This window comes from Dendrobates tinctorius, unplaced genomic scaffold (genome assembly GCF_039654945.1).
Source record: "Dendrobates tinctorius isolate UK_male_01 unplaced genomic scaffold, ASM3965494v1 ptg000016l, whole genome shotgun sequence".
NCBI classification, from domain to species: domain Eukaryota; kingdom Metazoa; phylum Chordata; class Amphibia; order Anura; family Dendrobatidae; genus Dendrobates; species Dendrobates tinctorius.
Window position 1 is genome coordinate 21,310,418 of NW_027361684.1, and position 18,104 is coordinate 21,328,521.

At 41.7% G+C, this 18,104-nt stretch overlaps 1 protein-coding gene across 1 annotated transcript in view; it reads left to right on the top strand.

Moving 5' to 3' along the window:
- PITPNM3 (PITPNM family member 3) overlaps window positions 1-18,104 on the top strand; it is a 793,680-nt gene that overhangs the window by 762,788 nt on the left and 12,788 nt on the right. The window contains exons 11-12 of the mRNA XM_073565568.1: window positions 8,017-8,208; window positions 16,054-16,202. Of these exons, the coding sequence (XP_073421669.1) occupies window positions 8,017-8,208; window positions 16,054-16,202 (341 nt within the window). The remainder of the gene's footprint in view (window positions 1-8,016; window positions 8,209-16,053; window positions 16,203-18,104) is intronic.

An 18,104-nucleotide genomic window follows, 5' to 3' on the forward strand; every position in this document is an offset into this window, starting at 1 on the left:
CGTGACGCTGCATGCGACCTGCGTACCCTATCTTTAGCATTGGGTACGCAGGCCGTTCGCAGGTATACTTTTGCCGCCGCATGCGTCCTTTTGACGGTGCGGCGATCGCACCAAAATGCAACACGTGGTGTTTGGCGCAAGTCGTCGCACCGTCAAAAGGACGCATGTGGCGGCAAAAGCATACCTGCGCACGGCATGCATACCCAATGCTAAAGATAGGGTACGCAGGTCGCATGCAGCGTCATGCGCTCATAGGCGGAGCTGACCGGTGGAGGCGTGGCAGGGGGCGGAGCTTCACGGCGAGCATCCGCTGCGCCTCCAAATGCTAGTGTGAAACTAGTCTAAGGGCAGAGACACGCTGGCGTATTTCTCCTGCGATAATCGCATCGCACTGAACGGACTGGCCGGCACCTCTCCTGACCTGAGCATGACAGCATGATGGATTACTATGCAGCTGTCAAGCTCAGGTCAGGAGAGCAGACATCCAGTGCGAGTTTTACAATGCGATTCTCGGATGAAAAATACGGCAGTGTGTCTCTGCCCTTAGGCTAATATCTGCATGTATGGGTGAATGTGAACTCCTCTCTCAGTAAGGCCTACATATATGGGTTGGTCGGACCTAGATGTGAAGAGATTTAATTAAAATCACCACATGGTGAAGGGCGGAGTGCTACGTTAGAAAGCTTAGCCATTTTGCTATTCACATTTCACTTGGATTGGGGTTCCGATCCTCCTGCTTCTATTTTGGCCGCCGCAGTGGCATCAGAAGTGCAGTGGTAAGTCCAAAACCACCATTCCTGCATTTCCTATCACACAGGACAGGAAAAGCAAGGGAGATGTGGTCACCTTAAAACAGGAAGAATGGACCGCCAATCTGAGAGGAAAGAGGAGGAGGATGGCAAACGGAGGGAATCAGGGGCAATGACTCCATATGAGAGATGTATAGTCACTTTTAAATCCCAGGGTGGAGGGCCGCTCTAAGGCCTCTTTTTGACAAACATTTTGTGATATGCCTGCACCTATAAAATTGACCAATAATATGGATGCATATTTAAACAGTATTCTATCATTTTTGGATCAGTACAACAGCAGCGCACAGTTCCTTCTGGAATATGCACACAAGGCAGAGTATGGATTTAATAGAAAACATATGTTTAGTAGTAGTGATGAGCGAATGTGCTCAGATAAGGAGTTTTCAGAGCATGCTCAGGTGCTAACCGAGTGACTTTGGCATGGTTGAATAATATCTTTGAGTCCCCACGCCTGCATGTCTTGTGGCTGTTCAACAACCGCAACACATGCACAGATTGCCTAACAAACAGGCATTCCCTGCATGTGTTGCAGATGTTGAACAGCCATGACACATGCAGCTCCGGGGACTCGAACATATTTTTCAAGCACACTGAAGTCACTCGGTTAGCATCCGAGCATGCTCAGATAACACCTTATCCCAGCACGCTCGCTCATCATTATTTAGTAGCCAATGATTTCTATTCAATCCGTACATTACCTTATGTGCGTGATCAGGAAGGAGATGTGGGTTCCTTTCGCCTAAGCAACGTATCTCTAGGGGAGGCTTTTTGAGCAACCTGCTTGCAATAAATAGGGCATTCGATCATACAAAAAATAAGGTGATAACGGTTTAGTTATTTTTTAAAAAATTAATGAAAGTGTCTTCCTATTAAATCTATAGTAAAAACGGTCTGTTGCTCATAAATTCAGCCTATTGAGCAATTTCTTCTGCCTCAAGCTATAAAAACGCCTAGTGGAAAAAGAAATTTCATGTCACTTCTTTGAAGAAACTCCTGGTGGAATTTGTTCCAAACTAGGTACTGTCAGATCAAAGGGCTGCAAAAACACTTTAAGAATAAAACTCTTGCAAAAGGCTAAAAAATACTCTTGAAAACTGCTTCAGGAAACAAAATCTCCTCCAAAATAATTCTCCAGGGTATGTGCACATGACGTCTTTAAGTGCCCTCCTGAGATTTTCCTAGTCAGTCATTTCAGGAAAAAGGCTGGTGGTCTTTTTTCTGAAGCAGCTTCGTTGGCGGATTGTCTAAATCTATGCAGTGGCTCTGCTGCTGGCGTCTTTTTTCTGTAATTGAAACTATTACTAGGGAGAGGCTTCCTGCTTTTTTTTTTTAACTGCTTCACGGTTTCCAGACCTTGACGAGGTTAAAAGAAGTGACAAAAGGCTGAACATGTGCACAACAATGTCATTTTTGGAGTGTGATGAGTGATATAAATTTTTTTTGTCAGCAATTCTGCAATGCTTTTTCAGGTGGATCTAGGCGGAATGCGCCTGAAAAAGACATTGTGTGCACATACACCAAAGTTTCCTACAGTGATTTTCATTTGAAAAATTCTTTGTTTTCTACCACCTTAAAAACCTTCTTTTGTATGTAGCCTTAATAGTCTTTAATTGTTACTAAATCGACCTTTACCTGCATAAAACCTCTATGGCTGCAGGTAATACCTTTTGGATGACATGTTCCTTTTAAAGCACCACTCTAGCGGTTTGGTGTTTCAGTGCTGGAGTGGTGCTTGTAATCTAAGGTCCCTGACCATAGTATAATATTTATCCACTGCTGTATTCACCTATTTTCGGGGCTGCCCCAGTTTTGCGGTGCCATCTTGTGGTCATAAAGCCTGACTGGCCGGAAGTCAGAAGTAACACTTACTGGCTCTCAATGCAAGTATATGAGAGCAAGAACAAGGCTTGCATAGACTTGCTTTGAAAAATGACATCTGGCTCGCTCCAGCAAACACTTAAGCGATCTGGCAGGTCACCATCTACTGGAGACTGATGGGAGAGGTGGCGATAAAAGGGGAAGACAGTGAAGGCGGCGGCCGGTAAGTATAAGACCTTAGATTAGAAGCACCACTCCAGTATTGCAATAAAATAAAAATGCTGGAGCAGTACTATAATGATTGGGATCAAACAGCGGAACACATAATTGATATACACAAAGCAGAAGATAGGATTATAGCAATGTTCAGATTATGGTTGTAATAAAAGCTGAACATACAGTAATCCTGCTGGAGATCATGTTCACAATTAAATGTCAAATGACAATACAAGATAATTTCTTTTGTGTTGTTGTTTTCATTTAAACAAGTATAGAGAGACGTGGTGTGTAAGTGTCTTATGTTATGTAATCACTGTCTATTGTCATTGCTGTAAATTATGTAAAGTTTAGAGTATTTTTTTGTTGTTTTGCTATCGGCCCACATGCAAATAAGGATAAATAAACAGTAAGGTGCTCCTATATCTGAAAAAGGGCTTCTAAAATTCACAAAGTATTACAGTATTGTGAACACTGACAGATGGAGAGAAGATTTATTACCTTATGATAACGGCACCTGTTAAAGGGACTCTGTCAGCACAGAATAACTGTTCAAACCAAGTATGGGCGCCCGGTGCTTTGCGGCGGGGCCAGTCATTTATATACACCTTCCCACCTGCTTGGTTCCTATCTATTACTACCATTCTCTGCACTATGAAGTCAGAGCTGTCAATCAAGGAAGAGGGGGAGGGTGGTGGAGATAAAGGGACAACAAGCAGGTGGGAAGGAGAACTTAAAGGGACTCTGTCACCAGAGAATGACTGTTCAAACCAAGTACAGCTGCTCGGTCCCCCCTCGGAATAGTGTAACATTAAAATACACCTTCCCACCTTCTTTGATCAACATCTATGGTTTCATAGAGCTATAGGAGGGTGGAGATGTAAGGGGGTACAAAAGCGGTACTATTCCCCCCACTCATCCCGGTATGTCTTATTGTAAATATAAGGTTTTACTGTTGGATTGTATATTTTATGGTGTATTTATCTATTGCTCCTGTACAATGTATGTTTTACTATAGGGAAAGTGTAGTGCCCATTTCTGGCCACTAGATGGGGCATTAAAGTGTGCATTAAAGTGTACGTAGTACTAGATAGGAATTCAGTTTAGTAAATAGTTAACCATAGGAGGAATTAGCTGGGGAGTAAGACAGGAACAGTTTCCTGGTTAGTTCAGAAAAGGCAGGGCGCCCAAACAGCTTGGGTGGGCTTAGGGCCCGGGCAGCTTAGTAACCCTGCAACGTTAGAAGCAAAGGACCAAGCCATCTAGGGCCCAGTGAACAGCAGCATAGACAGTAGTAGTAGGAACCAGAGTTGCAGGAGAAGTCACGGCAGTACAGATGGGTAGGTCACTCACCATATGGCAGATCATTGCATGGGCTGATGCCCTCAGATATGGGGCAAAACAGCTGAGGGAACCCCCAAGCACAGAAAGTCAGGACAGGGCGGACGCTGAGGACACGTATGATACGGTGTGACTCGGGCACATGCTGTGTGACAAGGAGAGGAGTACAGGGAAAGAGGAAGAAATGTGCAGTGTGGAATCTGTTGTTGATGTTGTATCAAATATGGATATGCTGCGAAAACAAGAGAGTAAAGCTTTGCATTTGAAACGGACTGTGTCTTTGTGTGCAACGGTAGCAGTGGATAATCAGCCAGCCCAATGGGACCCAGATGGTGCAGAAGGTGAAGCGGAAGGTATGCTGAAAAGGGGACACTATTTTCATGTGATGGGATACCAGGGCGTGTTACTCAGCCATGACTGTGGCTCTGTCTCTCCCTCACAGAGATAGAAACCAAGGAGGCGGGAAGTTGGATTTGTTTGGCCACGCTGAGGAGGCACCGAGTGCCTGTACTTGATCCGAACAGTCTTTCTGTGCTGACAGAGTCCCTTTATGTGAAGGATAACGTAGACAGTAAATGCATGTGAACATCAAAGGTTAGCCTGTCTTGTCTGATACCTAGAAGATCTACTGTAGCAGAAATCACTGGAAGCTTTAGTATCGTCTATAACGGGATGTAAGATATGAGCGTTACAATGGAATCTTGAAGTAATAGAAGGTGATCTGGTCTGATATATCACAAGGACATTCCTTGCTTCTGGAGGAGATGGAAGCAGAAAGCACTATGGGAAGAAGGATGCCATATCTGGTGAATGAGATTTTGTAATGGCTTCATTTGGACAGCAAGGATCATTTACGTTTGGAGAAGATGGCACCAGGATGCACTATGGGAAGAAGGCGAGCCGGCAGAGGCAGTGTAATGATCTGGGCAACGTTCTGCTATCAAACCTTGGGTCCTGGCATTTCTGCGGATGTTACCTTAACACACTACAGGCTTAAACATTATACAGACCATGTACAAACCTTCATAGCAACAATAATTCCTAATGGAAGTGGCCTTTTGTAGCAGGAATACGTGAAATGTGACCTGCCACGATGCAAAATTGTTCAAGGTGTTCATTTGACATCAACATTTTTGAGATTTTTGATGGAGTATTGTTGGGTTATCATCTAAAAATAAATTTGATCTATGGAGTAAATTTTAGATTTTGGGGTTTAAGAAAATAAAAACACTGGATCCCTTTGATTGTCAGCAGATCGATCATTTAATTGGTCAACGTTCATTTTCCACCAATCTTGGTAATGTTGTAGGGCAGATTTATCAATTTATGGTTTTCTGGCATAAACTCACTGAAAAATGTGAAAACGAGGCCAAACACCATATTTATAAAACTTCACTTAAATGAGGTAAGGCTATAAGAAGAATGCTCAGTCATCCCATTCTGTATGAATAATATATCTGGTTGCAAAAAAATGCAACAACACTCTATTGAGGAACATACTGAATGTCAGGGGTGGGGTACCCCCTCCACTATGGCATAGTGGTTGTCAGATTGGCAGTCATTTCTAGATTTGACCCCTGTCCACTCTTCTCTATCAACTTCCTCTCACTTCCAAACATGAACAGCTTTCTGCAAATTCAGCACAATGACTGCTGTTTAGCTTCTATGTTGTTGAATTGTAGAGGTCTGAAAAAAAATACTCACCTCAGCGCTCATCTGTTCCGTCACCGCAGTTCTCAGTCAGGTCCTCTACGGCTCTTTTACCATGCCTATTCAGTGCTGGCAGCCAGGGTATGATTGACGATGATGGAAGAGCTGAAGAGGGAGGGCGGAGGACCGGATGGGGTGCTACAGTCATAGGACAGGTGAGCTTTGAGGTTTCTTTTTTTAAGCAAGTTTATTCTGGGGTTTAGAGAGAACACATAGCTTAATAATAAACATTAAATTTGAATCAAATAATTTTCATGCAAATCCATTTTTTCTCTAGGCAACTTCGAGCAAACTGAAGAATTAAAACTTTTGGCTTATTTGCTCATCACTACCTACAATATATTCAGCAACTCAAAACAGACTAATATTAGTTGTACAAATAAATTTAAAGGTGTAACATTACTATTTTTCATCATTGAATTTTGATTTACAGTCCCAAGCTCATGTGCTCCATAGGTAAAGCAGCGCCATTCAAGGGGTTTTCTGGCTTTAGGTCACTCTTTGTGACTGCAGATTTGTGAATCCTCACATTGTATGCACTGCGCACTGTGTGGATTCTCCGATGCTGGCTCAGTGAGCGGGCGGTCGTGTATCTACATACTTCAGGCCACATTCCGACTAGACATGTCTGGTCACACTCAGTACATTTGAAAACCACAGACTTGTGGTCACGACCCCGCCATCAGAGAATCCTCACAGTGAGCGTGATGTGATGATTCACAAGACTTATAGCCTAAGGGTACCGTCACACTTGGTGATGCACCAGCGATCCCGACAACGATGCGACCTGGTAGGGATTGCTGGTGCGTTGCTACGAGGTTGTTGGTGAGATGTCAAACAGTCAGATCTCAACAGCGATGCAGCAACAATACTGAACGATACGACGGTCGTTGGGACCCTGTCTCTCAGACCTGTAGTATTGAGGTTGTTCGTCGTTGTCCCTGTCAAACACAGCGATGCATGCTGGCCAGCGGGACACCAGTGATCAAAAAATGGCCCAGGACATTCAAGCACGATCTGCGACATCGCAGCAGGGGCCCGATCACCGCTATGTGCCACACGTAGCGAGATCGCTGTTGCGTCACAAAATCGGTGATGCAACAGCGATCTCGCTATGTGAGACGGGGGCTTAAGGCCAGACAACCCCTTTAAGAAACATCCCCTATAGGCCTAAAGTGTTAAAAACAGTCAAAAGAATGGGAGCATTGCCAATGGCATGTGAAAAGTGGAAAGCTGAGCGCTGATTGGTTGTAGCAGCAGACTCTTCTAGTTTTTCCTCCTCTAGTTTTATACATGAGGTTATTTATGGATAGCATTCATATAAAGAATAAATTCACGGGAAGAGTAAATTGGCTGCGCCGGTACAGATGTGTCAATGTTGTAAAGTGAATAATTGATAGTATTACTGCTCGTGTATCATGGCTCCCAAGAGAGGAGCAGTAAGATCCAGTGTGTAAAAAGCTGTTCCAATTGTACGTCTGCCCTCCTACCTCTGAAGAAGAGCACAAAATAGCTCCAGGCTTAGGAAGGTGCATAGGAAGGCAAAGATATGAAGAAGAAGCGCCTCGTGATGAAAAGAACTTTCATTTTTTTCCATTCTGGGCATTTTGAAAGGGGATATGAATAATCGAATATAAATTGGAATTCCTTTGTGTGCGTATGGAAACATTACATAAAGTGTCTGGTTATCCGTGACCCTCGCTCATGTATCATAATGAATTTACTATAGTTGACTCTAGTAATAGAAAATGTCAGCACATTCTGCTCTGGTTTTCTTTATCACACCATCACATATCTGATGCTTTGATAGTATGTTCATTGGTTCTGTTCCATTTTTTTTAAAGAGTAAATTATGATTTATTCCTCCTATGCATCATGCTACAAGCAGTTTTGCAGAGAGTAAAAGGGTTACATTAGTTTGCATCTACTTCATTATTTCCTATTGCAGACAGGAAAGGGGGGAGGCTCCTGCTGCAGTCTACCACTGGCTCACTGTATATCTTCTAAGCTCTATCATTTTATTGACTCAGAAAATCCTTTACACTTTATTTGAAGCACAACATTTTTGTTTGCAGATTTGCACAAGAAATGTAATAATGTTCTGTATATTTTTCTCCAGTGGATGCTATTCAGGCTTGTAGCGCAGCATTTGTGGAGACGACTACCAACAACAACTCTTCAACAGAGGCTCCAGCATGCTCCAACTTATCAACCCCTACACAGGGTAAAGCCAGGCGGTCTAGCCTTGTAAGCATGAGTAGTGAGATGTCAAGTTCTTCAGAAAGCCTACCGTCTGCAAAAATGGCTAACAGTAAGTCAGCCCTACCTTGCCGTTATCTAAAGAAGCCCTTCCATCTATATTTTTTCTGCTTAAATTTGTGTATATGTGCATGTAATGTAGTGTGAGTGTAGTAAAATACTCACCTATCTTCGCTATCTCCGGTGTCGAGCTTCTTTCTTCTCCTCTTCTCAGTGACATCACCCCTCTGCTCCTCTTCTCAGTGATGTCACCGCAATTGCGACTATCTGACTCACTCTATCCATGAGCCAAAATTGGCATTTACAATGAGTCTATGGAGCGGCAGAACAAGGCTCCATGGGCTTTCACTGTAAAAGAGACTTCCTTCTCACACATGGTTAGTCGCAATTGCAGGGACATCACTGAGAAGAGGGGTGATGACACTGAGAAGAGAAGTAGAATGGTGCTGGACACTGGAGAGAGCAGCAGTGAGAATATTAATACATTCACAGTATATTAAATGCAAAAGGAAAAATATAGTTGGGAGTGATTCTTTAACTTAAATACAGTTTTGTTGAATGTTGAATAAAAACATTTTCTAAGATCGTAACATTAATCGGGCTGTTTAATCTTTTACAATTAATGACTTATTCCTAGGATAGTCCACTAATGTTACTGTAGATTGATGGGGTTACGGCACACTCTCCAATCAGAAGTTTGAAGAGGCTGTGGCGCTCATGTCTTTTTGATTTTATTTGGCTAAAATGTACTTTTCCTAGCTGCCGTGTAAATATTGATTGCATTATATTGTTCCATTGACGTGAGTAGGACAGCAGTGCAATACCTCGTGGAACTGCAGTAAAAAGAACAGAGCAGGCAAATATGAACCAGCCCGCATGATGCTTTCAATATTGATGATCATACGCACCGCAGCCTGTTTAATGACCTGGTAGTGTGTGGGGTGTAAGGCAATAGTCAAATGATCTAATATTAATGGCCTTTCCTTAGAGTAAGCCATCAATTTTAAAGGACTGGATAGACCACTTTAACTTGGGAATTGCAAAGGTATCATTATAGGTAAAAAAAAACGATATTGTTCAGTGGATTACATGTCTTATAAAGAAAAAATCAAATATGTGAGAATTGATTTAGGGTGTATGCTTTCAAAGTATGGTCAATAAACCCTCAATTATATATACGTGTTTTACCCAACCAAGATTTCCTATAATTTGATTAGGGATCAAACATGAGCCGTTCCCCTTAAAGAAGGAAGAAAGTCACAGGTCAAAGACTCAATGGTTACACTGTATGGAAATCAAGTGAGGCTGTAGTGGCACACAATACATTTTGGTCACTGTCACTAGTTACGACAAGTTCAACATGGGATTATTCTTTAATGTTGCAAAATAAAAAGGACCATACAAATAAAATAGCTTCTACTTATTAATTTCACAGACACCAATTGCTTCTTCACAGTCTTAGGCCTCTTTCACACTTCAGTTTTTTACAATCAGTCACAATCCGCCAGGTTTTGAAAAAAACGGATCCTCAATTTTCTTTTGAGGATCTGTTTTTTTCCCCCATTGACTTCCATTAATGGCGGATTGTGACGGATTGCCGTCCGTTGCATCTGTTTTTTTTGAGGATCCGCCAAAAGTTGCTGTCCGTCACCATCCTCAAAGATTTCAAAACGGAGCTTGCAACGTTTTTTTTCTCTGGCGGATCCTCCAGACACTCATTTAACCCGAAATTCTTTCCGGGTGCCGGACAAAAAAAAAATTCATTCTCTCTCTCTCTCTCGCCAGCGGTTCCTTTAAATTTCCTCATTTTCAGGATCCGTCTGAAAACGGATCCTGTGCCATCCGTTCACATCAGTTGAGAACGGATCCGCTTGTCTGACTTTTTGGCGGATTTGAACTGATGCAAAAAACTGAAGTGTGAAAGAGGCCTTAGAGCTTACTCTCTGTTACTTACTACAGTCCTTCCACTTATCTTTTCCTGTCTCTGTATCCAATGGGTTCAGTCTAAAATGTTTTTGTCTAAGCATCCTTTCGGTCTCATGGTCTCCATCTCCACATCATTGTTCCCAGTCCATTGTCTATCAATCTGTAATTTCAAGGGTTAAGTTTCCAAAGTCTATTATACACTCTCAGACCACCACTCTTCAGGTCCTCTCATCACCCACTAGCACTGATAATTAAGCAGCCTACAATCAGTCCATGACTCTCCCAAGAGGTCTAACTAGACCATCTCCTTAACGTCCTCTCCCTCCTGTCCAAATGCAATCAAGTACTATCCCTTAAGGCCATGTTTCAAGCCCATAGGACAACCAACCCTTTACTGTAGTTCAACTACATACACCCAAATATATTTATCCAAATATTCTGAGCTCAGCACGCTGGCTTTCTTCCCACAACCCCCATTAAAGCTGAAGAATTTACCACTGAAGATGTCATTACATTTTGGGCATTAACCATAAAGTGGCAATCCACCAAAACTTGTAGACTAACCCACTTATTGAGTATAAATCCATCATCCTCATACAACCGGTCAATACCACATTGTCCACCTCATAATTCAGCCACCAGGCAAGACAGCCAAAGCATCTTCCAGTCCAAGGTCAGTACTCGCTTCATCAGGCGACTTTTTGCTGCAGCTCTTGACATTCTTTTTTATAACATCACAAACTATGGGTCACCTATCACTCCCAAGTTCTCATTAAGACAATGGTCTAGCACCTCATGCGTTTTACTGTTCATTCCCTCAGATGGAGAGTAGAGCTATAGACCACAAATCTGACCCTTTTACAAAGAATACCTTATGCATGTTCAACCTTAAAATGATCTTATGCTGACTTGAACTCCTGAGTAGTGACCTGATATGGACATTTAGATGTTTGGAGCACTACACCACAGACACTACATATGCTGTGTTAGATCCTGGTGAAAGTAAGAAAATGTATTTCTTTACAACTCCTATGGTGAGTCTTGATGATAAAAAGCCTATACTGCATATTTCATACATGAGATGACAGTGTACCACCAGCCACAGAGAATTCTCCAGGCATCGCCACTAAATTATTTATACTTTGAAAAAGGTTTATTGCATTCAGGCATGTCTTTGGAAATGTAACACATTTTTTTCTCTAAATCTGATGAAACTAGAAACCTCAGATTACATTTTAACAAGACTTTTGATAGAACAAAATATTAAATGTGTTGAGTGAGAAAAATTGGTTTGAAGAATTCGAGAGGATCACACTAGTGATTATTTCCATTAATGCACAATGCTAAGAAACGCTCAACGTTTTTTTCTCTCCAAAATGACTAAAGAAGGGTATAACAGGTAAACTTGGACAAAAATCATTGTATGTTGCTGCTATATTGCAGTATCATGGAAGTATTGTGACTCTGACAAGCAAGTCACAAAAAGTAGGAACCAGTTGAGTTTTTTGCAACTTGATTGTTCTAGTTGTGGTACCTTAAAGGGAATCTGTCAGCAAGTGTTTGATACTTCATCTGAGAGCAGTATAACTTAGAGAAAAAGACCCTGATTCCAGCAATGTATCACTTAGTTTACTGGGTACAGAAGTTGTGACACAATCAATTTTTAGAATAACATATAGCAGAGCTGAGAAAGCTAATCCCGCCCACACTCCTGATTAGCAGCTTTCTGTGTACACTGTATGTTGACAGTAAGCTGGTAATCATTGGTGGGGGCGGGGTTGGACCACCAGGCATGGGAGCTGTAATCCTTTAGGTAATGTTAATCTGCTGCTGATAAACTACTCATTGCATTTAACCAACAGCACACAGCCTAGTAAGTGACACATCGCTGAAATCTGAGTCTCAACCCCTACCTCATGCTGCCCTCAGATTATATAGCAAATATCTGCTGCTAGATTCCCTTTAAAAGGTGAAATGTGACTCCATTCACTTGCATTACGCTGAAATTTAGCAGTGGCATATTTCCATCGTTGTCCATCTGACCTGTATTGCAGCCAAAGTCGCCATATATCTCTACCGTAGTCTTAGGCTGCATTCACACATCCGTGTGAAGTGTCGATGTGCTGATTGATTTTTTATTGCAGAGCACACAGACCCATTGACTATGTCCTATTCTGAATACATCAATTTAACGCAATGGGTCCATGTGGTGTCCAATAAAACAATCGTCCAGCACTCAGACATTTCACACGTACAGTGGAGAAAATAAGCATTTGATACACTGCTGATTTTGCAAGTTTTCTCACCTACAAAGAATGGAGAGGTCTGTAATTTTTATTGTAGGTACACCTCAACTGTCAGAGACAGAATCTAAAAAAAATCCATAAAGTCACATTGTATTATTTTACATATTTGATCATATACCAACCAGCAAGAATTCTGGAGGCTCTCGCATACCTGTTAGTTTTTCTTTAAGAAGCCCTCCTACTCTGCACTCATTACCTGTATAAAAGACACCTGTCCACACACTCAATCAATTACACTCTAACCTATCCAAAATGGCCAAGACCAAAGACTTGTCTAAGGACACCAGGGACAAATTATAGACCTGCACAAGGCTGGGATGGGCTACAGGACATTAGGCAGGCAACTTGGTGAGAAGGCAACAACTGTTGGTGCAATTATTAGTAAATGGAAGAAACAAAAGGTGACTGTCAATCCTTCTCAGTCTGGGGCTCCATGCAAGATCTCGCCTCGTGGGGTATCGATGATTCTGAGAAAGATCATGAATCAGCCCAGAACTACATGGGAGAATCTCGTCAATGACCTGCAGAGAGCTGGACCACAGTGTCAAACATCACCATTAGTAACACACTACACCGTCATGAATTAAAATCCTGTGGGCATGCAAGGTCCCCTTGCCCACGCCAGCAAGTGTCCAGGCCCGTTTGAAGTTTGCCAATGGCCATCTGGATGATCCAGAGGAGGCATGGAAGATCACGTGGTCAGATAAGACCACAATAGTCCTTTTTGGCATCAACTCCACTTGCTGTTTTTGGAGGAAGAAGGATGAGTACAACCCCAAGAACACCATCCCAACCGTGAAGCTTGGTGGGGGAAACAAAATAATTTGGGGGTGCTTTTTTGGAAAGGGGACAGGACAACTGCACTGTATTGAAGGGAGGATGGAAAGGGTTATGTATTGCAAGATTTTGGCCAACAACCTCCTTCCCTCAGTAAGAGGATTGAAGATGGATTGTGGCTAGGACTTCCAGCATGATAATGACTCAAATCACACAGCCAGTGCAACTAAGGAGTGGCTCTGTAAGAAGCATTTCATGGTGCTGGAATGGCCTAGCCAGTCTCCAGACCTGAACCCAATAGAAAATCTTTGGAGGGAGCTGGAACTCAATGTTGCCTAGCGACAGCCCAGAAATCTGAAAGATCTGGAGATCTGTATGGAGAAGTGGGCCAAAATCCCTGCTGCAGTGTGTGCAAACTTGGTCAAGAACTACAGGAAACATCTGACCTCTGTAATTGCAAACAAAGGTTTCTGTACCAAATATTAAGTTCTGTTTTTCAATTGTATGAAATACAGTGCCTTGCGAAAGTATTTGGCCCCCTGGAATTTCCAACCTTTCCAACATATCATGCTTCAAACATAAAGATACCAAATGTTAATTTTTGGTGAAGAATCAACAAAAAGTGGAACATAATTGTGAAGTTGAACGAAATTTATTGGTTATTTTTTAATTTTTGTGGAAATTCAAAAACTGAAAAGTGGAGCAGGAAATATTATTCGTCCCCTTTAACTTAATACTTTGCTGCGCCACCTTTTGCTGCGATTACAGCTGCAAGTCGCTTGGGGTATGTCTCTACCAGTTTTGTACATCGAGACTGAAATTCTTGCCCATTCTTCCTTGGCAAACAGCTCGAGCTCAGTGTGGTTGGATGGAGATCGTTTGTGAACAGCAGTTTTCAGCTCTTTCCACAGATTCCTGATTGGATTAAGGTCTGGACTTTGACTTGGCCATTCTAACACCTGGATATGTTTATTTGTGAACCATTCCATTGTAGATTTTGCTTTATGTTTGGGATCATAGTCTTGTTGGAAGACAAATCTCAGTCCCAGTCTCAGGTCTTTTGCAGACTCCAACAGGTTTTCTTCAAGAATGGTCCTGTACTTGCCTCCATCCATCTTCCCATCAATTTTAGCCATCTTCCCTGTCCCTACTGAAGAAAAGCAGGCCCAAAAATGATGCTGCCACCACCATGTTTGACAGTGGGGATGGTGTGTTCAGGGTGATGAGCTGTGTTGCCTTTACGCCAAACTTATCGCTTGGCATTGTTGCCAAAAAGTTCAATTTTGGTTTCATCTGACCAGAGCACCGTCTTCCACATGTTTGGAGTGTTTCCCAGGTGGCTTGTTGCAAACTGCAAATGACACTTTTTATGGATCACTTTGAGAAATGGCTTTCTTCTTGCCACTCTTCCATAAAGGCCAGATTTGTGCAGTGTACAACTGATTGTTTGTCCTATGGACAGACTGTCCTATCTCGGTGTAGATCTCTGCAGTTCATCCAGAGTGATCATGGGCCTCTTGGTTGCATACAAAAAGATAGCTGACAGCACTTCCAGGATCGAGGAGATGCATGCTCAAAGTCCAAAGACCCAATTGGACATCAAAAATCCAAAGAAAATGAAGAGGAGCAGCATCCAATCCGTGTGAAAAAATGTGCAGAAGCTTATTTCGCCATGAAAATATACAACGTTTCGACCATCACATGGTCTTCTTCAAGTATAATACATAGCAAATATGGCGGTCTTAAATAGGCCAAAGTAGCCAATCAACATCAAGAATCCGCCCATTACTAGATAAATAGCAGTAGTATACAAAGAAAATATATATAAAAATACACAACATATGAGTAACAATATAGTGTTAACATAATCTTAAAACATATTGGTTGCATCTCCTTGTTTGAGATGAAAGTTTAGAGGGACGACCGGGTCTTGGTAGATTTGCAGTGGTAGAATACTCCTTCCATTTCAATATGATCGCTTGCACAGTGCTCCTTGGGATGTTTAAAGTTTTGGAAATCATTTTGTATCCAAATCCAGCTTTAAACTTCTCCACAACAGTATCACAGACTTGCCTGCTGTGTTACTTGGTCTTCATGATGCTTTCTGTGCTTCAAACAGAACCCAGAGACTATCACAGAGCAGGTGCATTTATACGGAGACTTGATTACACACAGGTGGATTATATTTATCATCATTAGTCATTTAGGACAACATTGGATCATTCAGAGATCCACAAGGAACTTCTGGAGTGAGTTTGCTGCACTGAAAGTAAAAGGGACGAATAATATTGCACGCCCCACATTTCAGTTTTTGAATTTCCACAAAAATTTAAAATAACCAATAAATTTCATTCAACTTCATAATTGTGTTCCACTTATTGTTGATTCTTCACCAAAAATTTACATTTGGAATCTTTATGTTTGAAGCATGATATGTGGGAAAAGGTTGAAAAGTTTCAGGGACCCGAATACTTTCGCAAGGCATACTTATTTCATTCAATAAAATGCAAATTAATTATGTAAAAATTATACAATGTGATTTTCTGGATATTTTTTCAGATTCTGTCTCTCACAGTTGACATGTATGTGCAATAAAAATTACAGACATCCCTATTCTTTGCTGGTGGGAAAACTTGTAAAATTGGCAGTGAATCAAATACTTATTTTCCCCACTGTATGTGTGAATACAGGATTATACTCATGCCCATTAGCTGTGTCTGGTGCTACAAGTGAATGGAGTTGCACTGTAATGCCAGACACATGCTACGGACAGGAGTTGCAGTGTTTTGGGAAAAAAAAAATCCTTTTTGGGAACAATTCTTTGATGTCTTGGAATGTTTAACAAATTATATAGTCATACAGTCTGAATTGGTATTTTGCTTATGCAGTTACAGCTAATTGGTGGGGAACAAAGCGTATTGATTATGCCTTATACTGCCCAGATGTACTCACAGCCTTTCCAACTGTAGCCCTACCACATCTTTTCCATGCCAGTTACTGGGAATCCACAGATGTGGTGGCCTTCATTCTGAGACAGGTAAGATTTAATGTTACTTCTTAGTTCAAATATAAAACTTGAGATAATATTTATGTCAGGAACCTCTATCCCTGATCCACTATCCTCGCTCCTTGTCCCATTTACATCATGGTTGTGCTTTACATTAAATTGTGTATGTCAGAGTTGGTGCAAATCAAGTTGTTGGAACCAGTCTATCTACAATGTCGGTAATCTGTGGCCAATGGATAGCAGCCTAAGAAGCACCTCCTACCTCCCAGCTCTTCTTTTGATTAACGGGCCTGATACATCATCACATGTACATCATGCCACAAAGATGACATAACACCAGGCTGACTAATCAAAAGAGACAAAAGGTTGTTCTCAGGACTCCCATCCAGTGACCACAGATTATTGACATGGCCAGTGGACCGGATCCTGCACATCGATTCACACCAACTCTAGCTAACGGGGTAAAATGAGCCTGATAAAAGTAAAAAGATTGTCCTTTCCATTTTGTCTGACTGGGTTATTGGCATCCAAAGCTTTTTTTAGCATATCCTATGGATAAGTTAGAAACGGTTCATACATACACTGGGGTCTCCACCTTTTGAGACCACCCGTGTACTGATTCATGGGTGCCACATTCTCCATAGGGTCCAATAGAGGTGGATATGATACCATTTCATAGGGAGAAAATAACTTATGGGCCTTTGAATGATCCCATTATTTCTTTGGTTTTTCGTTTTATTGATTGCTGAAAAGGTTTGTTGGTACCATACAGAGTCATCTAATTTTTGTTCCCTTTTTCCTTATAGATTGTAAGCTTGCGAGCAGGGCCCTCATTGCTCTCGGTATCTGTTTTGATCTATGTGATTATTGGTATGCTGTAATGTCTATCGTCTGTAGAAGTCCCCTCTATAATGTAAAGTGCTGCGGAATATGTTGGCGCTATAGAAATAAAATTATTATTTATTGTTATTATGAAGGCGACCCTGTAAGAACGACTCTTTGTTAGCATCTTAGACTCAAAGTGAAGGCCTACTCTGTGACGTCCATGTTCCCCAATAATTTTACTTAAGTGTTGGCTAGGATCTCCTACAAGAATAATGTGTACAGTTGACTCTCACAAAATTAAAATATCACCAAAAAGTTAATTTATTTCATTTCTTCAATACAAAATGTGAAACTCATTATATAGAATCATTACAAACGGAGTGATCTAATTCAAGTGTTTATTTCTGTTAATGTTGATGTTTATGGCTTACAGCCAATGAAATTCCAAAAGTCATTATCTCAGTAAATTAGAATAATTAACAAACACCGGCAAAGGATGCCTAAGCGTTTAAAAAGGTCCCTTAGTCTGCTTCAGTAGGCTCCACAATCATGGGGAAGACTGCTGACTTGACAGATGTCCAGAAGGCAGTCATTGACACACTCCACAAGGAGGGTAAGCCACAAAAGGTCATTGCTAAAGGAGCTGGCTGTTCACAGAGTGCTGTATCCAAACATATTACTGGAAAGCTGAGTTTAAGGGAAAAGTGTGGTGGAAAAAGGTGCTCAAGCAACCTGGATAACTACAGCCTTGAAAGGATTAGGTCAGCACGGTGGCTCAATGGTTAGCACTGCAGCCTTGCAAGCTCTGGAGCACTGGGCTCAAATCCCACCAAGGACAACATCTGCAAGGAGTTTGTATGTTCTCCCCGTGTTTGTGTGGGTTTCCTCCCTCATTCCAAAGACATACTGATAGGGAAGCTAGATTGTGAGCCCCATCTGGGACAGCGATGATAATGTGTGCAGACTATAAAATGCTGTGGAATATGTTGGTGCTATATAAAAATAAAGATTATTATTATTAAGGATTGTTAAGAAAAGGCGATTCACAAGTAATGGACTGCTGCTGGAGTGATTGCTTCAAGAGCCTCCACACACAGACGTATCCAG